We start from the raw sequence: 21,349 nt of genomic DNA on the forward strand, positions 1-21,349 counted from the left end.
TTGTTTAAACTGGAGATGAGTGTGGCTGAGGTTTCTGCTGGAAGTACCTCCCATCCTGAGCAGTGGAACCTTTTTGCCCTGTTGCCTTTTGGAAGACCAAACCTGTGAACCTAAAGCTGGCACATCCTCCAAGCCCCCACATTCTGGCAGATCCTGCTGGCTTCCCCAGTTTGTGGTTTATGGGCAAGCACAGCCCTGGTGGTGGCTCAGTCTCAGGGCTTCTGGGGGCTGGAGGGATGTGTCCTGCCCTGCTCCTGCTGCCTCCTCCATGCCAGTGAGTTATTCCCAGGCACTGATGCCTCCCTCTGTCTAATGCTTCCTATGATTTCTCAGGAAATTTCTCCTGCAGTGGCAGCTGCTGCCAATTTGTGTAGCCTTTTTTTTTCTCTGACCTCAGTTAATTAGTTTTTGTCTGTTGTTGAGCAATGCTTAAAGTTTTCCATCAGGTTTTCACAATCCATCCTCTGTGATGCCATTTCCTAGTGATGAGGTCAGGATTGCTTCTGCCTTATAAATGAGAAATGCCCTTGAACTCATTCCTTGCAGTAGAAAAGCAGGGACTGGGGTGGAACTGTGGTAATTAAGAAACTGGTCAATAGTGCTGCTCTTCAGCTCCCTTTACTGCTTTTGAACAGCCAACTGACCCTGGCCATTAAACAAATCCTCCCTCAGGCCTGGCCTCCTGCATTCTGTATCTCCGCACTTGGGATATGAGGTTACTCCATGTTGATCCTTCTATCTTCTGTTGTGTTTTCACCAGGATTACTCACAAACAGTCTGCTTGGATGCAGGGAAGGTGCCTCTTGTAGGATCACAGAAACTAAACATAAGTAGCCCGTGAGGCTCTCCCAGACATCTTTCTATTTCTTGGGCTATCTGCTTGACAGATGTTTCCCCAGTGTGCTGGCTCTGGGGTATGAGGATGCTTTGATCTGCAGGAGCACATTTGCAAAGTGTTTCTCAGTGCATGGCCATGTCCCTTCTCATGTGTCCATGGGCCCAGGGTGCTGTCGTGGTGGCAGGTGGCTGCTGGACCTGTTCCTCTTTCCAATTGCATTTGGATCTCGGTGGGATGCTGACCCTCAGGGCATCAAATTTGGAGGAAGACTCTGTAAGAGGGACCTGACTGATGCCCTGCCCAGTGCATGGAGGTCAGGGGAAGCAGTGTGTTAGAAGAACCTTGTCTGGAGCTGGCCACCACAGGGACAGTGGGGCACCCTGTGTGTGTGTGTGGCTGCCTGCAGCATTCCCCCTCATGAGGGACAGGGCTGACAGGGAATTTGGGAGTGTAGGATGAGAGCAGGCTTGGCTCATATGCATCATTCCCCTGTAGGAAGCTGCTGCCTTCTCTCAGGGGGGAGGCTGCTGCTCTCACAAGGAGTCTCCTGTGGTTCTCCTGCCACACACTTGGCCATATTCTGAAGCCTTTTGTTGAACTCTTTTTTTCTTTTTCCTTTTCCTTTTTCCCCTTTGAATGGTGTCAAAAGCTGACTGCTCTGCCCTGGATAACAGATGTGCCTGGTGGAGGAATGGGGTAGATAAGCTCTACCCTAGACCAAGAAAGAGGAATGTGGCTCCATCACTGAGCCAAAGCAAATGCTGTTGATAAGAGAAGGGAGAATTTCCCTTGCTTCATGCCTGTGATTACAGCTCATGGCCTGGCTCTGACCTCGGCTCCTGGTGTTGTCAGAGAGTGGAAGAGTTTGCTCTCCTCACCTGTGTATTCCATCCCACCTATGTTGGGGTACCTTGCTGTTCAGTGGCATGAACAACCATCCTTTCTATAAGCAGGCAAAGACTTTCTCTTCTGCAGCCCTGGTAGATGCCACACAAGCCTTAACACTCAATAGTGGAGTGTCTGGGCTTTAGATAAGCCTGGCAAAAGCACATCCTGTAGTCCCCAGGCTGCAAGGTTTTCCTGCAGTATTAATCTCATGGCCTTCTGGTACATTGTTATTAGGGGGATGCAGGACCTCTGTGCTTACCATTTCCCCCTGACCTTTTTCTTTCCACCATATCGGAGTTAAATGAAAAACTGTTTTGTTTTTTTTTTCTTCACCTCTATTTTAGAAGGGATTTTTTTTTTCTATTTTATTGTGGAAGGTACTTGGCTTGAAAGGTTTGTTCTTTTTTGCAGAGACTTCTCAGATTTTGATTTTGGCCAGAAAGCCATAGGGCCTGCTCATAGGCTGTTGGAGCTGAGGCCCTGTTCCTCCAGCAGACGCATCCCTCTGGCATTACTCCATCTGCATGGTGTATCCCTCTGGCATTACACCATCAGCTCTTATTTGTGCAAAGCCGTTCCTAACTGTTCTGCTTCCCGGGAATACTGCTGAGCAGATACATTCCCCTCTCCCTAGGATTCCCTGCAGCCCACAGCACTCTTAATTGATTCAATTAGGATATTATCTGACAGTTTCCTCTTAATGAAGAAGCTTTTTTCCCCAAAGTGGTGGTTGTTGATACAAAGCTGTTGTTGAAAGGCTCCCTCTCCCCAGGTGGCCCTGCTGGTGTTATCACCTGTCCTGTTAATGGGCAGCTTGGCCATGGGGACAGTGCCCTCCTGTCATGTGTGGGGACCTTCAGCCATTCCTCTCTCCAGAAACTCACTGCACAGGCATTTCTGGGATAGGAGGAAAAACAGCTAATTGATAAGATAAATGGGTGGTGGAGATAAATGTGGATGAATGTGCCCTCTCTTGGTGAGCAACCCCCAGCATGGGTCAGATCGCCGCTGGGGCATCCGTGCCCTGGTCTTAACTGTGGAAGCTTCCTGCATAATAAAAGCACACAACAAAATGCTTTAAACTGCATCCTTTCCGATTTTTCTTCTTCTTCTTCTTCTTCTTCTTCTTCTTCTTCTTTTTTTTTTTTTTTTTTTTTTTTCCTAAATTCTGTCATAAATCCCTTAAAATAATCTTGGGAGGGAAGGAAACAATAAAGTCATTGTTTCTTTTTGCCTTTCGTTTTTCTCCCTGTCCTGGCTGAGGCATTGCTGAGAGCCAGGCTGGCTCTTGGTCTGTCTGTGCTCTCCCATGCTTGGTGGGGATAGCCATGCTATTCAAAGCTGAGTGTCTGTCTGCCTCTCACCTGCCCTGTCTCCTCCTCTCCCTGGGATCTTGGATGGCTGGGCAAGTCCTCCCTTCTGGAAATGTGGTGTGAGCAGTCTTGTTTGGAGCTTGGATTGAAACCCTTGCTGTTGAAATGATCTGTGGGAGTCTCCCTGTGCTGATGGTCTCCTTTCTACAATTCCTTTTCTTCTGGGGAGTGAGTTTTCCAGCTGAGGCCAAGCAGAAAGGTGCTTTCCCAGGAAGCCTTGTCACTCGGGTGCCTCTGTTTCTGCAGACCATCTTCTGCTCCCTGTTTGTGCATCACAGTGCTTGTGGGATTGCTGCACTTTTAGCCTTTTGCCATCCCTTTTCCAGGGCTGTGCCTGCTCCCCTTGGTTTTCCTGAGGAAGAGCACTGTAACAACCTGTGCTGTAGTCCCTATCCTGCACAATCAGTAGGAGCAAGATGGGCTAGAAAGGGTAGAGGGAGCCTCAAAACCTCGAGCCTTGCCAGCTGGCTTCCTCCGTGTCCCTGGAGCTGACTTTTTCCCATTGCTGCTCTGTGCTTTTCCTCACCTCAGCCGTACTGTGTGTAGTGCTACAGAAGAACCATCAGCCCCTGCCCCATGGACTCGATTTCTGCAGACATGTGTGCTCCTGTATCTTGCTAACCCAAACTGCCTACCACTGCTACAGCTGGAGCTGGGATTGTTTTCTTTGGAGAGGGTTTTTTAGCTGTTCTTCAACCACAGGCTTATTCCTCATAAAACTGATGAACTAGTTTTTGCTGCTGCCTTCTCTGGAGCTGCATGATGTGGCAGCCAGGCTGGGTGGGATCTATGGGTCTGACCTCTTTGCCATGCTCCTTCCCCTCCTTCTCCTCTTTCAGTGTATGCCAGAGGGTGCTCCAGGCACCTTGCAGCTTCTTTTCTTCCCTTCAGCTAAAGAAGAGATAGCAGCTTGTGTGTGAGCAGGCATAGTGGTAGGAACCCACTCTAAACAGTGCAGTCTCTGATGTGGTTGGGGTGATGCTGGAGGCTCAAGGCTGGAATGGGGGGCAGCAGGGAGAGTCTGAACTGCCTCCTGCTCACTGAGCAGCCACTGCAAGAGGCACTTTCGGTCAAGCAAAAGGAAATTGAGATCTTCTGGGCTGAAGTTCTGGCCAGGTTTGGTGGGATCACATGGCTGGGAGCAGATCTGGCCAGAGGTGCAGTCCAGACACGTGCATACAGGAGAAATCAGCTCACGCTCTTCGGGTGCTCCCAGGAGTGAGAGATCCTCAGCTCCCCTTCAAAACTGAGAGGAGGGGAAAACTCTAAGTGACTCAAGTATTGCGTTGCTTAACAGCAATCAGATGTGTGCTGTTTGAAGCTTGTTTTGCTCACCCTTCACTAGTCACAAGTTTTCCCAAGCTCATCCCAACAGGAAGAGCAGGGCCAGAGGCACCTCTCTGCCACGGCACAGCACGGCTGTTTTGCAGGGGAACAGGGATGTGGTGTCAGCCTTTATTTTGGTGAACTGAGGGGAAGAAGAGGCTGTTGCATGCCCAGGGAGCCTGCAGTGCCTCAGGGAGGAAAGTCCTCCCTCAACCCTGCTTAGTCTCACTTTGTGGCTGCTGGTAACGTCACCACAGTCCCCAGTTATTGCTGAGTCTGAAATAATTTTCTTTGTTGTGAACCATTTACTTTTTTTTTTTCCTGAGAAGGAGCTGTAAACAGGCTCCATTTGTGCTTAGTGTCATCCTGGTTTTGAGTTGTCTTGTTTCCATTTTGAAGAGAATATTTGAGAGCTTCTTTTGGTTTTCCTGTTGTCTTCGGGAATGTTGGGGGAGGTTTTTTATTTCTTAAAGTGTAGGAAAAATACTTCTTTCATTCTGCCCCCCCCCAGCCACCAAACCTCAAGAATTTTATCCTGATGCATTGGAGATTGAAGGAAAAAAACCCACAGATTTTGCTTGTGCAGGGGTGTGGAGAGCTGTATCATCAAAAAGGGTTTAGCATTGCCATTACAGTGCTTTAAACCAGCTCATGTCTAGCAGCAGAAGAGTCCACAGCCCTTAGCTAGAAGCAGAGACCCTCTGTAGAAAGCAATGGAACCCTCTGGAAAATAGATGCCAAAGAATAAAAGCCATGAAAAGCAGTCAGCCAGGTATGACACATCCCCAAGGGGTGTGGGGACCCCTGAGCCTGGCCCGGCACAGCCCCCCAGAGGCTGCTGAGGTTGTGTGGCTGAGCAGCAAGCAGAAGGGAGTAGGAGGGAGCAGGCTGTGTCTGGCTGCTGGGTGATGCTCATCCTTCTGCCAGGCTGGGCCAGGGCTGCCTGCAGGGGCCTCTCATGGGATAGGAATGGTTCTTTGCATGAAATACTTTAAATATTAATTGTGCCACAGGAGAACGGCTGTTTTAAACTTTGTAGGTGCTTAGGATACTTCCTGGGCAGGTTGTCTTCCATAAGTGCTTAATTATTTAGGCAGAGTATGATAGCTCCAACAGGAGAGGGCAAAGACCCATTTCAGATATCCTGGGAACAAGGGAGCTCTTCAGATGGTGGGAAACAGAGCTCAGTTCCATGCCCCAGAGAAAACAAGGGACAGTTTGTATCTCCCTCCCCTTCCTTCCAAAGGAGGGAGTATGTGTGGTTGGTCCAGTGGCTGGGCACGCTCTTTCCTCTGTAAAGTGCAAAGGCCACAGTCCAAATGGTGTTTTCCAGCAAGACCAAGTCAAGGAAATGCTGAGGACGTGGCTCCTGCCAGGGCATCAGCATTAAGCACCACAGTAGCTGCAAGAAAATTGTGTGCATGTGTGGAAGCACCAGTGCAGGAACCCAGCAAGAGCAGGAGCTGGGTATTACCTCTCTTTGCTGACTAAATGTACTAATGCAGTTGCATCAGCCAGGAAATTATTCATTAAATGATGAAGATTTTATAAAATTTTAATTCCACAGAACATTCGTGCTACAAGCCTGCGTAGCACAAAGAATTTGCCAAACATGGCCTTTTGCAGGCAAACATGAGTTGGCTCCTGTAGTCCAGGAACTGTGTCAGTGCTGTGCTATGCTTGCTCTTATAAGCTTAAAATACTCCTTTTAGTGACCAAGGTCCTAAAAAATGAAACTTAATAGTTGCAGAAATGCAGGTTACATGAATCACCCTTGCTTAGCAGAATGGTAGTGATGAGCAGCACTGGTAGTGGGAAATGTCTTGAAATTAGTGAAGATGCTGCTACAATCTTGTGCATCTGGCAGTGTTCAGTATGGGCTGCTGATGGTACCATGAATGATGTCTGGGACATTGCTGCTTTGGAGAATGAGCTTCAGCTCCTCCTGGGGAGGGTGGCTTTGTGTCATGCAAGTTAAGCACTGGCTGTAATACCTCTCTTGCCTTTCCTTTTCTAGATGCAAATGCTGGACAAGTTTCCAATGGAAGGAGGGCAGAAGGACCCCAAGCAAAGGATCATTCCCTTTCTACCAGGTAGGCAAGTAGGGTCCATCAAAGACCATGCTAGTTTTGGCATGGTAGGAGCTTTTTCTAAGCACATGTGTGAGAATACATATGCTTTAGCTCTTATCTCCTGAACCATCTGAGCAATAGCAAGGTCTTGGCCAGCACTGTGTCCATTAAAACATTTGTATTTGTTTGTAATGTGCCCAGCAAGGGTTAAACCTCACAGTCACTTATCTTTCCCTCCAGAAAGCATTAGTGAGGGACTTCAGATAAGCAACTCTGCTTGCAGAGCTTCTGCCAGGAGCAACCCTGCTTGTTTTTGGAGGGGTCTGGCCAGCACAGCACAGGGCTGAGTTTGGGGTAAGGCTCCCCAGGAACTGCTGTTTGTCCTGTCCTGTGCGACTCAAAGCCATCCAGAGAGAAGGAAAAAAACACCTAAATTCCACATGGTAAATCAAGCTGATTGACAGTCTTGCTTTCCTCCCGTGATGTTCAGGACTAGTTGCTCAAAGTCAGGATTTCTGTGGCATGAAGTGAGCCCTGCCAGCCCAGCATGCAGCTGAGTGTCTGTGTGGCTGCAGAACAGAGGCAACAATCCACAGCAAACCCTGTGGTGGGAGGGATTGCTTTTGGCTGCCCTAGGGTGCTTCTGCTACAGGAAAAAAAAGAACCTTAATGTGCCTTGAAAAAACAGCCAGTCTGATGTGGCCCTGGGAGTGTTTCATGCACCCATAGCTAATGGCTTTGACCATGGGGTTGTCTTTACTTCCACCCCCAAGTAGCTGATGAGCATATTTAGAAATGTCATGGTACTGTAATCCCTTGCAGTGCCTGTGAGGTCCTTTGTGCTGTACTCTGCCTTGTGGCTTTTCTGGAAGCATAAAAGCATTTAGTGGGCTTTACTGTTTTTTCTGACTGGCATGAAGAAAATAATTTACCCCCCACCATCCCCCTTTCTGAGCAGGAGAGCCTTGTCTGGGTTTCTCATAGAGGGGTCTCAGATTCTGGGTTGTCCTTGTCTGGTAACATCAGCAGAAGCAAAGCACAACCAGACCTTGCTGTTGTACAAGTACTCCTTCCAGCAAGGAGTGGGGAGGAAAATTGGAAGCCAAGTTGGCAAAGGTCATAACTTGGAAAAATTGGACATATGATTTGGCCATGCTGCACTTGCAGATATTTCCCACCAAAATGCTGCTATTTTTGGAAGGCAGTAATCATGTCACTGGATTTCCATTGGAGGAAAAAGGGGGTTGAAGATACTGGAAAATAAAGCCTTGCTCTTTTGTCGAAAAAGCGGTTTTAGGGAGTTAGGACCATCCTCTTGCATCTGCCTGGTCTCATGGTGCAGCTTCAGAATTTCTCTTGCTTTCAGGGAAGTTGTGTTAAGAGAGGGGAATCACATTGCTTGTTCCCTCCTATCTTTTCTGTGCATCATGGAGCAGCTGGGTGCTGGTGTCTTGCTCCAGAGCAGTATGATGAGCCATACTTCCTCATGAGATGGTTTGCAAGCTGTGTCTGCCTCTGAAAGACTTCATTTGGGGATAAGAGAGGGCTCTTCTAGTAGTTCCTGGCTGTGCTAGAAGGTGTGCAAAGCAGTGTGGTTCCTGTCTGGAGCAGCTCCCGGTCTTCCCAGGTGGGGTTGGCAGCAGGTTTTGTTACTTACAGCTGAACCCAAACTCTCTCTGCCTGGGGGTTGCCACCCAGGTGAGCTCAGTGCAAACAGCCTGGGTATTTTTCTCTGCAAAACGTGGCTCTAATATGCTTACACTTGCTAAGGTTTTGATTGTGTTCTGCTTCTGTGAGTACTGTAGTTTGCTCCCAGTCCTAATATGAGTGACACTTTACGCATCTGAATGTCATTACCAGTGGAAATATGGCTCCAGTGGTTTACTGATAGTACACTGCTTTCTGGGAAGTCTGTTGTGGAGTAACATTAGATCTTATGGCTACTGCAGTTCTCACAAGTGTCTCCTGTGGCCCTGCCTCTCCTGCAGCTCTGGTTTTCTTAGCTAACCCCTAAGTGTCCCAAACTCAGTCACCACCATGATCTGAGAAGATGCCAGCTGGGTTTGCCTGTCAGGTTTCCTGGAATGGGAAGAGTTCCATCATTACTCTGTAGTTACAACATCCAGCCTCCAGGAACTCTCTTTGCTTTGTGTTGCTTTTTTTGGTTAATGTTTGCTTTGAGGATTTGGCAACTGGGAAGTATCTAGAGACTTCAGGTCTTTTGAAGTTGGTTTTTGGTGGTACCAGAAAATGCTCTCCCAAGTGTAAGTCCTTCAGCCCTCTCACATCTTCTGAAGTGGAGTCATAAAGCTGGTCCACTAGGCAGAGGAGAGCAATTGCACTTGGTGTGCAGAGCCAGGGATTGCCCCTTCCCAGGTGTTGAAACCACGCTCCCACAGCTTGTTGGGGACCAGTTTGGTTTGGCAGGACATTGCAGTGCTCCTGCACTGTGCCTGCAAAGCCTCTGCCACTCTATATGGGAATTTGGAGTGGACTCTTGGCTACTTTTGCTGGCTTCAAGCCACTGACACTGCCTGCCTACCGTCATGTGGTGCTGAGGATGGCCCCTGGAAGCAGCTCTGGTGTCACCCAGCCCTTGCATGGCATTAGCTGTGGTCCCTGGGGTAAGGAGCAGCTGTGGAGAGGGAGATCTGTCCCCAGCTGTGGGGACGTGGTGCTGGGCAACTCCTTCCTAGCCTGCAGGAGCTCACAGTAAGGGTTACATGTGTTGGCTGGGAGATGATGGTATGGAGACCCCAGGAAAGAATGAACTAAGAAAACAAATGAGCTCAGTTGGGCCTGCTGTGTCAGGGCTGTGCCAGATCTTTCAGGAAACAGCTTTTATAAGGAGAGTGGAGCCTTCCAAACTTCTTACAGCCCGAGTGGCCTGGAGCAAATCCTGGCCAGTCTGCCTCACTGGAAACGTGAGCCTCAACAAGGAGGGGTTGCCTGAGGCTGAGCTCACTTTGGCTGTAAAATTGCTTTTTAGGAAGCTTTAGCTACAGACAATAGTGAACTCCCAGGGAGGGAGGAGGAAAATGGAGGTTTAGTGGGATCATTTTAAAAAGCAGGGTGATTCCTCCTCTCTCCTCCTTTCTCAGCCTGACTTGCTCAGCACGGGCTTCAGTGCTGCCCCATGTTTTGGGGCTTTTCTCCCAGAACACCTGTGGGTATTGCTGGTAGCTCCCCACACATGTCCTGTGCAGGAGGTAGTGGACAACTCCTCAATTTTCCAGCTACAAACCTTGCTTTTCCCATTGCATCCTCATCAGAGCTGGAATGAGTTCTTACATGAGTGGCTTGCAGTAGGGCTTTGGAGAAGGTTTTGAGGCATCTTTTGATGCAGTTCCACTCTCTGGATCATGAAGAAGAGCTGCTGAGGGGTTTTGGTTTATTTTGTGGTGGTGGTTTCTAGGGATTTTTTGTTTTGTTTTGTTTTGTTTTGTTTTGTTTTGTATGGTTGTTTTTTGGGGTTTTTTCAGTGGGAAGAACAGCAAGGCCATTGCTGCCTTGCAGTAGCAGAGAACCAGCTGTTTGGAGTATGAAGCCAAGAGACTAAAGTTTGCTGTTGTGCTGGGTGGGGAAGAAAAAGTATTTTCTTTTGCATCAACAAACTGACCCAATGATGCCCTGAAGAGGTTCACTGTCTCAGCCCAGGCTAGAATCCTTTTCCTATCTTATAGATAGCAGCTGTTGAAGCCTTAGGAGCTCCCCACTCTTTTCTTTTGGAGACTGTATCTCTTCAATCTATTCCTCTGGCCACCTCATCCCATGCCTGAAAGATGTCTTGCTCCTTCTCTTGTTGTGCTCTGTAGTTTTCTCAGTAAGTTGGTAAACTAACAGGACCAACTGTGCTCCCTCCAATAGGACCTCAGACTGTGAGACTGTCAGGGACTACTTTGAGGGGATCACTGTTTAATTCATCTTCATTTCACAATGTATGGAATTCCATGCCTATGCTACGCCCAGGACAGCCCCAGAAGCCTGTTGCTGGTCCCCCTCCTTTTTGGCAGGATGCGTGCACAGCACCAGGACTTTGCCAAACAGATGGGAAGTGTGGAGCTCCTGGAAGTGCTGTCTCCCACTCCTGTTTCCCCATCCTAGGAATAGCCCACGTTGTTGGCTGCTTCACGGGCTGGGACTAATTATGTGTACATTTGGGGCTGCCTTTTTTTTTTTTTTTTTTTTTTTTTTTTTTTTTTTTTTTTTTTTTTAAGTGAGTTTGGAACCTGTGCCAGGGAAAATCTGGATGTGATTTGAAAGGTGCAGAGAAGTGAATTCTTTCCAAGGCAGTGGGGTGGGAGGAGAGTGGGGGGAATCCTTTGGGGTAAAGCAAGAGGCACAGACAGTTTTACACTCTTGGAATATCTGGCTTGGTTTGTGGCCATGATCGGTGGGGTGATGTGTTTCAGGTTCTCTGCCTCTCCAGCTTGCTGAAGATCCAGGAACAGCCTCTGGCGCAAGAGGAGCCTCAACCATTTTGCTTTTTAAAATGCCTCTGCCTCTTTTTTTTTTTTTTTTTTTTTCCTCCACCCCTTACTCCCCTGTATAACTTCAGCTCTGCCTGGAGAGTTCCTGTAGGAGGGAATAATTTGCAGAGCCCTGTTTCCCTACCTGTTTGTTTGGAGAGATTAACCCCTCTTGTGGGCTGCCTACCCTCTCTCATACTGCTGGAGACCCTAATTCCTTATCTCCATGATAAGGAAGCCTTTTCCCAAGCTCTCCTCTGATGATTTGCAGTCCTTTATAAATGCAGAGGCAGTGGAGATGGGGGAGATGTAGAAAAGGAACAGTCCACCCATTTTTCACACTGAAGATCAGTGCACAGACACTTCATTTGCTTTGATTTTTAAGGAGTTGCATGTTTCATCTCCCTTTCTCTAACTTTCCCTCTAACTTTCAAGGACGGGTTGTGTTGCTCAGACTCCTCCAGTCAAAGTGCTGGTGGAGAATAATGATGCTGCCAGATTGCTCTTAAAGAGCGTGCAAAGCACACACCGTCTGCTGGGAAAGGGGGGGGATAACAAATATATGGCAAGTGAAGCCCGTGCTGTGCTTTCTACAGCTATATCAATGTAAAAATAATACTTACTAAAGTGTAGCTTTTGCACAGGGTGTCTTCAGAGCCATTGCCCCCTCAGAGGCACCACTTTTCCCTGTAGAAGTTACAGGTTTCCAAGCTGCAGAGAAAGCATATGGCATGTCCTGGGTACTTGGACAGGGAGATTTGCCAGGGTGGCTGCTCCATAGTGGTGCCTTATCTCTGCCTTCTGTTTCCAAAATCAACTTCCTTGACACATTCCCAGTTGATAAATGTTCAGTCTACTCATAGTTTTGTTTGGGTGTATAAAGGAGAGTGTATTTAACTTGTATTTCCTTGTGTGGTGGTTTTCTTCTGCTAGCAAGGAGGGAGACTCTTATTGCTCAGTAAACTGGGTGGCAGACTGAGAGTCAGCACAAACTCCTGGAGGAAGCAGAAAAAAACCCAGGGTGAAGCAGGGGACACTTAGAATGAGGGGTGGGTGATGGGCACCATCCCTCTGTCCCCTGAAGCTACAGCAATGAGGGGTGCAGATAAGAGATGAATGAGGTCATGCATTTCTTTTGAATGATATGGTCTTTGGCCACATGAAAAGCTCAGTGGGCAGTGGTGCTAGATGCATTTCACAGATATGGTTTAAGGAAAATGTACCCAGGAGTATGTTGCACCTCATTGACCCAGCAAGTTGCCCATCTTCCCCTTCCAGGAGGGAAGCAGTTTCCTGCTCTCTCTTGCCTTTCCAGTCAAGGATTTATACAGCCATATTTGGGTCTGCAATTATGTTCATTAGGCATTTCAGTTAAAAAGCAGCTTTTTGTTAGACAGTAAATTTCCTTGTTGAAAAAATATCAGATCTAGAGCAAATCAAGAGAGGAGCTTGATTTCCTGCTTGTTAATATGCTCTGTGCCTGGGCTTTTTAAAGAGTTCTTCAGTTGTTTTGCTGTATTTATTCCCCCAACCTGTATTCCTTTTATTCTTATTCACTAGCATCTGTTTGTTAAACATTTAAATATTCCCACACTCGGAGCTTATTATTTCAGACATTTATAATGTACCTGCCCGTGAGTGATTTCATTGTGGCAGACATAAAACCAAAACAGATAATCCTTACAGTTTCCAAAAAGTCTATTCTCATGCATTCGTCTTTTTAAAAATAATCATTCAAATAGAAAACTATGCAGCAAATATGCTGTGATTGCTGATGAGAAGGGAAAACTGTTGATTATTACTTGTCTGATGGAAAATAATTGCTATAGGCAAGGACAGGAGCTCTGAACTGGTAGTTGCTCCCAGTCTTTCCAGACAGTTCTCTGTTCCCAGTCTATTCACCCTCAAAATCTAAAAGACAGATTGAATAGAGGGATTTTTTTTTTCACTTTATCATAAAGACTGCCAGACTTGGCTCTGGCAGGCTGTGAGATGGAATGCATTTCAGAGCAGAGCATTTCCCACCATGAATGTCTCAGCCCCTCGCTGTCAGCAGGACATAAATGAGAAACAATCTTTCTGGTATGAGCTGGGCTGACCCTTTGGACTTCACTGGAGGGCAACTATAGAATGGGTATTGAGTGTGATTGCTGGGTGCTCCCTTGGACAGCCCAGTTCTGAAAGCATTTTGCATTAACTGAGCCTAGCAGGACATTTGGCTCCTCCATAAAGTTCTTGCTCCTTGCAAGCTGAAGTTGGGTTGGCTTAGTTCCTCTCTGTTTAAAAAAAATGCACTGGCAGGCTGCAGAAGTTCCAGATCCTGGACAAATCAGGGAGAAGTGAGAGGGTAACCCAGCCCTGAATTTAGAACTGTCATAGGTCTGTGGACATTTTAACAGGTCCTGTTCTTGGGTAGCTTTGTAGCATCCGGGCTCTGGTTCCAGCAATTCTACAGCTCCAGCAAAGGCTGCTGCAGGAGCTGATGGAGCCCTGAAGGGCTGTGTGACCCCAGAGAGCTGTTCCCTGTTCTTGTCTGTTTGCATTTGGTTGTGAGGGGGGTTGTGTTGTGGTGACCTCTTGTAAGTGAAGGGATTGCATGGACAGACACATCAGTTGCTCTTCATGGGCTTGATGGTGGGATTGGAAATACAAGTAGGGACAAAAAGAGGAGACCTTCCTGTGGTATGGGAGATGTCAGGAGGTACTTGAGGGAACTTCATGATCACCACCCTCAAAACACAGGTTTCCAGGTGATTGTATTGCAAAGCAGTGTCAGTTCCCAGTGCTTTGGGAAGTGCCCTTCTGAAATCCTGCCAGTCCCAGTCCTTTTGATCACCCAGCTTCAGCAGTATCTGTTTCACTGCCTGCTAATGGCTTTTGTCTCATTAAATGCCAGAGAAGCTGTTCTCTCTGAAAGCAGCTTGAAGCATTTAGGAGTCATTAGACTTCAAAGGCAAAAGGCCTGTACCACAAACCAGAGGAGAGGAAGCAGAGTGGCAAGAGGATCTCGTTAATGGAGAACACACAAATAAACCCCAGACAGGAAGGAAAAACCTATAGGTCTGACTCAGAGCTGCAGTCCTGACACTGTGGCTTCCAGGACCAGTTCCACACAGGAGCTGCACAGAGAGGAACCCTTTGGCTTGGCTTCTGTCTGCATTAGATCTGGGTTCCCTGGACCTGCTCACCTTCACTGGCAGTCACAGGGATGTCCAGTTCTCTGACATTTGCCAGTGGACTTGCACACCCAGGACTTGCCAGCAGACTGTAAGGTATCAGGCAGTGCTTTAGTAGGGACTGATCCTCCATCACTGCCAGATTGGTGAGAGAAGGTGGGAATGCATTTTGCCCCCTCCCCTTGACCTTTCTTGCCACATTAAATGTGCTCTATTCTGGTAAGGAACTTCATCTATGGGAAGGAACAGGCTGGGTTTTGGGTTTTGGGTTTTTTTGGAGCTATGGTGCTTATGACAAGAAATGAAGGGAATAGATCCTGACAGAATGATTCAGAAGACAGCATTGTGCTGACTGCTCTTTTTCCTCCACTTCTCCTGTTTCAGGGAAGATCCTCTTCCGACGGAGCCACATCCGTGATGTTGCGGTCAAGCGGCTGATACCTATCGATGAGTACTGCAAGGTAAGGGGAGGTTCCTAGCAGCAACCAAAGATGAAGTCACCCTGATCAGGCTCTGTTCTGTTTAACTGTTAGTATATAGTCATGTTCCAGTACTGGGAGAATGGGGAGTGTTGGCTATCCCCTGCCATCCAGCCCTTTCCCTAAGGAAAACCCACCCACTCATTCCCTTTCCACTCCAGTGATTTAATGCTGAGAACTTGCAGGGTGGCCCAGCCCCACACCAGCTTGTACCCTGCTGTTGTGTTTTCCCTTTCTTTTCTGCTTTCTCAAACTCTAAACCACAACCAGCTTTCCAGATTGGCTGGAAAGAACCTGGCTGCCTAGCCATGACCTCTCTGGTAGGTGGTTTGAACTGAAATGATCATGGGCAGGACTAGGATTGAGGTTCCGTTCCTCAGGGAACCTTTCCCTTCCCATTTATTGGGAACAGACCTGCTATTTTATGTAGAAGACAGCAGTTTCTTGGTGGGATGATCCCAAACTGGGATGGTTACATGAAACTGTACATGAAACATGTTACTGGTTACATGAAACACTTACACAGGGGTAAGGTGACTTCTACCTCCAGCCAACAGAAATATGACTGAGAGAATTTGCCTCACACTCTTGAAGAATATAAGTTCTTAATTATAAGGCAAATTACAGTGTTAGGGTATTTTTTGGGGGTGTGGGAAAACAAAACAACTGAGGTCCACTAGAAGCTATTTTCATACAAATAAAACATGCCACATCTCACTATGCTGAAGAAGTGTACTGGTACTTGCAGCAGCCACAAAAAGTCTGGAGGTAGGACCAGTGCCTCCAAAATCCAGTCTGAATGCTGTTGAAATCATAGGCTGCAAAACCCAAGGGAGATGAGGAGGAAATGGTGAAATATCCATCACACTCCTCAGGTGCTGGGAGTGCAGCAGTGACTATGACCCAGGACTTTACATGGTGGGAGGGACTGGATTTTGGGACTCAGCCAGACTTGTGGAAAGGATGTTGTGGCTGGAATAACAAGTATAAGGATAAATGAGAACTGGTAGATGCATCTTGACAGCTCTGCAGAGGGGCTGCGGGTGAAAACCACTGAGGGCCAGGACAGCAGATGAGAGCAGAGAGATGGAGATGTGGGGGATACATACAGTGTGGGGAAGCTGATGGTACAAGTAACCACTTGGCTTCAGCCAGGCATCATCAGCCCCTTGTCTTCTGAATCACTAAAATGTGCCAGCTACAGACAGACACACACAGAGCCGTAAATATAATTTTGGGGAAGAAAAAGTCCCTAAGTGATAAAATGCTGCAGCTGTCTCTTTCAGATGATGACATTAATGGCATAAAATATAATTAATCCATTTGACTTAACAACGGGAATGTAATGGCTGGTGTTACATGACCCACTTAGAACCACTCTCCTCTCCTCCTGTTAATGTATTGCCAAGGAATAACATACACACTGTGCCTGGCCTTACAATCACTGCTGCTTAACTGTAGAGCTGCTGAACTGAAAGTAGGTGTGGGACTGAAGGCTGCAGAGATGTGGAATGAGCAAGGAGCCAGCAGGAGCAGGGGGATGTCTCTCCTGGCTATTTTGTGCTGCAGATTGCAGCCACAGCCATGGGTCCCAGCATGCTCTTACTGCCAAGTTTATCATTGGAGGGAGACATTTTATGTGCTTGGAGGGTGCTGGTGCAGAACAGAAATATAAAATATCTCCATCTGCCTGGCCCTGCTGAGTGAGAATTGAGACTTAGGTGAATATGTTGTGAACAAGTTCCCACAGAAAAGTATGTAAGAAAGTTTCTGCTTTCTTGACATTCCCCTGTGAGAGTAGTTGGGTGTCTTTGTTCTCTGGGGGAGCCCTGGAAATAAGGTGGGAGAGGAGCAAGAGAGGGAACCACTGCTTTCACAAAGCAGTGTTCTTGCTGAAGGGCTCTGATCCAGGTCTAGTGTACTGAAAATGTGGCAATTTAAGGTAAGGTGCAAGAAAAGCAGCAAAAGAATCAGTGCAACAGGTAAGAGCAACAAGTCATTGAAATAGCCTTCAAACAGCCACAGGAGTGACAAGGAGAGTGAGGGGAGGCCTGAAATTTGTTCCCATTTCTACACTTTACTCTGTGTTCTACCTCTGTTGGTCATCCCACAGGAGCTGCCTTTCTCTTCTCTTTTTTGAGATTTTGAGAAAGTTTTAGGGGGAGAGTTGATGAAGGAATTGCAATGCTGTGAAGCTCTACCCCAACAAGATGGGGTGGAGTACTAAAAAAAATTGCTGCTGACAATCCTTTCTCACTCCCTGGAAAATGGATTTCTGTGCACTAAGGCTTGTCTCTCTTTGGTAAAGCACCTTTATTATGAGGCTTGCAAGCAGCAGGGCAGTTAAGGTGATTCCAGCTGTGATTCCAGCACCCTAGGCTGAAGCTGTGTTCTGAAGACCTTCACCAGTTCACTTCTTTAGGTGGGACAAACATGCTATTTGTGCCACTCTTTTTCTTATCTGGTGGCCATCTGGTTGCTATAGACCATGGCCAGGTAGACTGCAGGGTGGCTTTCTTGACTCAGCCACCCCTTTGCCAGCTGGGTCTGCTCTGAGGTGGGTTTCCCTCAGGATGATCTGAGACATGAGCTGTGGGTCTGGCCTTTCATCCTTCCAGCACAGTGTGTTTTCTGTCATCCTCCCCTCCTACTGTCATCTCCAGGCCACAAAATCAGAGTGATTTTGGCATGGGGAAAAGTGCATAGATCATGGGATGCCTGGAGCTGGGGAGTGGTACCCACATGGGAATGGCATCTATGCAAAACTTGGTCTTTGAATAGTCCTTCCCTGGCCCAAAAGCCATGGTGTGAGTAGCTCTTCCTCTCTCCTGTTTCTCACATGATCTTGATCACAGCTGGCCTATGGTTAGTGGTCTGACTGTCTGGCAGTGAACAACTGTGTGCTGGATGGCTGGAAGGGCTTTTTGAGGGGCTTCAATTAGGTCAATCTGGAGCCACATCTGATCTGTGTGGTAACCCTGGGGCTTTGCAGATGTAGCTTTGTCTCCAATACAGAAATGAGCAGAGGTTTGGTTTGTTCACACTGCTGTCATGAGACTGCTGTGAAAGCAAATGGAGGGGAGTAGGGAATTTTATAGCAAATTGGTTAAACATCTGCTCCAGGTCAGGCTGCAGCACTGCTCACTCATTTCAAATGATCCGTTTTTCAGTTCTGTGGCTTTTTTTTTTTCCTTTTTTTTAGTCACCATCATTGTGACTCTATTCCCTTCCATGAGCAGAGAGCAGGGCAGGGCTGGCCACCAAGCATCCATCCTGGATGCCCATCCCATCTTCCCTGCCCAGACCTCTTTACAGCCCATGTTTGAAAGGACCTACAAGGGCTCTAGCCCAGGATGAATGCTGCTTTCCCAGACAGCCCCCAGCTCCCACAGACATGCACATTTTTTGGAACAGCTTTCATTGAACGGAAAAGAGAAATGCAGAGGTAGCTCAGAGCTCCTACCACTCGACAGCACATGTAGCAGCCTTCTAGCCCTTGCCCTAATGAGATGGTGTCCATGCTTCTGCGTCCTGTTGCTTCTTTCCCTGCCTCCTCCTCAGCTGCTGTTGCCCAGCAGAGTATTTTTTGGGATGTGCTGGTTAGGGCTGGTGGCACTGGGAGACTTCCACGTGGAAGCTGCCCAACCATTCCTGAGGATAACAGCTCCATGTCCACTGAATGGCTGGGAAACAGCCCTGCCATGGCTGGGAGGCTGGATGCTGGGATCGATGTCTCCGTGGCTCTTCCCCCGCGTGGGCACATCTCTCCAAAATTCTGGAGGGGGGCTAAGCAGGGCCCAGGCTTTCTCTACTTATTCTCCTTCAGTCTTCAGCTGCAGCTGAGGTATTGTGCTGGGTGTCCCTGGGGGCTGTCTGGGTCCTGCCCCACTCTGGTGTGTGTTTGCAGTTCCTCTCTCCAGCCCTGTTCTGTCCCATGAACCACATGGGTGCTGAGCTCTGTGCTGGGACCCAGTCCCCTGCACTCTGAAGGTTTGTCCTCCCTTGCTCAGTCTTTGTGCTTCCTATCACCAGTTTCTGTTTCATCCACAGGCTCTGATCCAGCTGCCTCCCTACATCTCCCAGTGTGAGGAGGTTCTCCAGTTCTTTGAGACACGACCTGATGACTTGACACCCCCCAAAGAGTAAGTTGGGTGGGTGGCTGCTGCCATTAGGGGGGGTGATGAAACACAGACTGCCTTGAACTTGTTGCTATAAGATTCTTATGTCCATCAACTTTTCTTCCCCATGAGTAACAGAAGGGGGATTTGGAGGTTTTCTGGGAGAGGGGATGGAGGCTTGAGGGAACTGAACTACACACCTCTGCCCTCTCAGCCAGCTCCTGGCACATCCTTCTGCAGTGGGGAAGTGGGGACAACTCTCTGGGATCCCCTGAAGTGTTGGTCCACTTTCTGAGCCACTTCGTGCTCGCTAATTCTGATTTCAGGAATACAGTCAACCTGAAAAGCCTCATTTCACATGGTTACTAAAGATCTCTGCCTTGTTTGAAAGGCTTTTTCCCTTAGCCTTTTCCACAAGCCCCATCCACAACAATGCTCTGAAGTCTTCCCATAAAAAAACAAGGAACACTTGCAAGGAATATCGCGTGCATTACGCAACCCTGTGTGGTTATAAGTCTTGTGACTATGAGCTACTTTGGCCAGGAGCCACACATCTCCTTACTAATCACAAGCAGCATAAATCTGAGCAGCCACCTCCATCTCCTGCTATGCTGCTCTCTCTTTTTGTGCTGCATGTGACACCATGCATGGCTCTACCCAAGGTTGAGCAATGGAGGATGCCTGATTAATTGTGAGAGGAAAGGCAGTAAATTGATTTGACATCATCCTCTATTGGAAGGGTGTGGAAGTAGATAAGGGGATATTTTTTTCTCCTCAGAGCAACAACACTGAGCCTTTCAGGCCTCCAGCTTAGCATTAGGCTTCTCTGGACTATATATTCTCTCTGGGTTTTTTAATTTATTTTTTTTTCAGTTCTCTTTTTAATTCCCCCTTCCTTCAATTTCCACTTTCCTCCTCTGTATTCTGTCTCTATTTGCTTGGCCTGTCATCATTCCTCCTGCAGCTCATGGTCACTCTGAGGGCCCCAGAGCCCATTAACTAATTGCTTGCTGTTGGCTGCCCCTCTCATCCATCCTGCCTGGCTATTGCTCCCCACTCAACCTGCCAGCCTGCCAGCAGCTCGGGAGCAAGCAAGAAACACAAGGACAAGATGAGCTTGAAAGGACATTGGGTGGGGATTTATCAGAGGAGTTAACAGCCACTGGGCTGGTTTTGAATGTGGGGGGTTTCCTGTGCATCAGTCTTGGAGCTCTGTGTGAGCAAGTGGTGAGGTGCATTGCAAAGGCTGTGGCTTATTTATTGAACCCACCTATACCTGGGGCTCTGTCATACATGGTGGACTGCACCCAGTTTCCTCAACTTCATTTTTTCTCATAGACTGAGGTGAGGTGGGGGGCTCTGGACAGAACAAGGCCACATTCAGATGTGGAGACCTTTGGGTGCTGAGCATCAGGCACAGAATGATGCAGCTCTGCTGTGTTCAGAGCTGTAGCTGCTGGCTGTTCAGTCAAGCAGCCATCAATGCCATGTTCCTCATTGTCTCTCTGGTTTGGGTCCAACAGACAAGGGGAACAGGCCTAAGGCCAATTCCAAGCACGTGTTTGTGTTGCAGTGTCCATCCTCAGGTACCTACCCCAGTGTCCTGTGGTGCAAAGGTGCAAAGTTGTACTTACTGCACAGCTGCCATGTGTTTGTGCTATTGCAGTTCTGGATGGGCGAGCAAGTGATGCAACACTCAACCCAGTGGGTGGGTCACACTCTGTCCTGCTTGCTGCTCCTTTTCAGGGAGGAGAGGTGACCTTGCAGCATGCAGAAGGACTTAGTGGGTGACACTTATCCCCTTTCCTTCAGCAATAAAATGCCAGAGCATCTCAAGGACATCCCTGATGTGTTTCTCATCCCAGCCTGAATGCCAGAGGGGTATTTATTAGCTACAATTCAAAATGCTAATTAATAAAAGTCCTTGACTCTCTCCTCTGGAGGGATTGGTGGGAGCCCTTTCCTGAGCCCCTGGCAGGCCTCCAGCTTACCAATAACGAGATGAGAGCTGTGATAGACGGCTGGGCTGGATTGGACCTGATGGCATGTCTGGGGTTTGGCCGGATGTCATCATTCATCCAGCAGATAAATACTGTTCTCCAGGAATTTGAAAGGGAGCCAGGCCATAAATGGAGTGAAAAAAAAAAAACGAAAAGGCAGCTTTATGGTGGCTGGAAGGTGGGAACAATGGAGGGGAAAAGGACTGGTCAGTGTGCTCGGTGCTGTGCCAAGCCAGCAGCCACTCTCATGGAATCCTGGCCAGGACTCTTCCTGCTCCCTGTCCCTTGGCTCAGCTTCTCCAGCTGATACCTTGGGTTGCTGCGACATGCAGCATGGACATCATGGGAGGGATGCCTGGTGGCAATGAAGGGGACATGGATTTGGATGCTGCTGGATGCACTCTCTGCCTGATTTATTTCTGGGGCACGGTTAGAGGATCGATGTAGCTCACATCACCCCAAAATGTGAAACCACTTTCCAGGGCCATAGTTGACTGAAGTCTGTGGAAATCTGATTTTAACTGCAAAGGGTGAATTTACATGAGGGAGTAACCCCCTTTGCCCCATCTATAGGCCAGGGGGAGCATCACCAGAGAGGGAGAGGGGACAG

At 48.0% G+C, this 21,349-nt stretch overlaps 1 protein-coding gene across 1 annotated transcript in view; it reads left to right on the forward strand.

Annotated features, from left to right (window-relative positions):
• Positions 1-21,349, forward strand: part of SH3PXD2B (SH3 and PX domains 2B) — a 66,207-nt gene that overhangs the window by 25,706 nt on the left and 19,152 nt on the right. Inside the window, 3 exon segments of the mRNA XM_030459243.1 lie at positions 6,443-6,518; positions 14,527-14,603; positions 18,672-18,763. Coding sequence (XP_030315103.1) covers positions 6,443-6,518; positions 14,527-14,603; positions 18,672-18,763 — 245 coding nt within the window.

The sequence above is a fragment of the Calypte anna genome, chromosome 13, assembly GCF_003957555.1.
Source record: "Calypte anna isolate BGI_N300 chromosome 13, bCalAnn1_v1.p, whole genome shotgun sequence".
In the NCBI taxonomy this organism is placed as follows: Eukaryota; Metazoa; Chordata; class Aves; order Apodiformes; family Trochilidae; genus Calypte; species Calypte anna.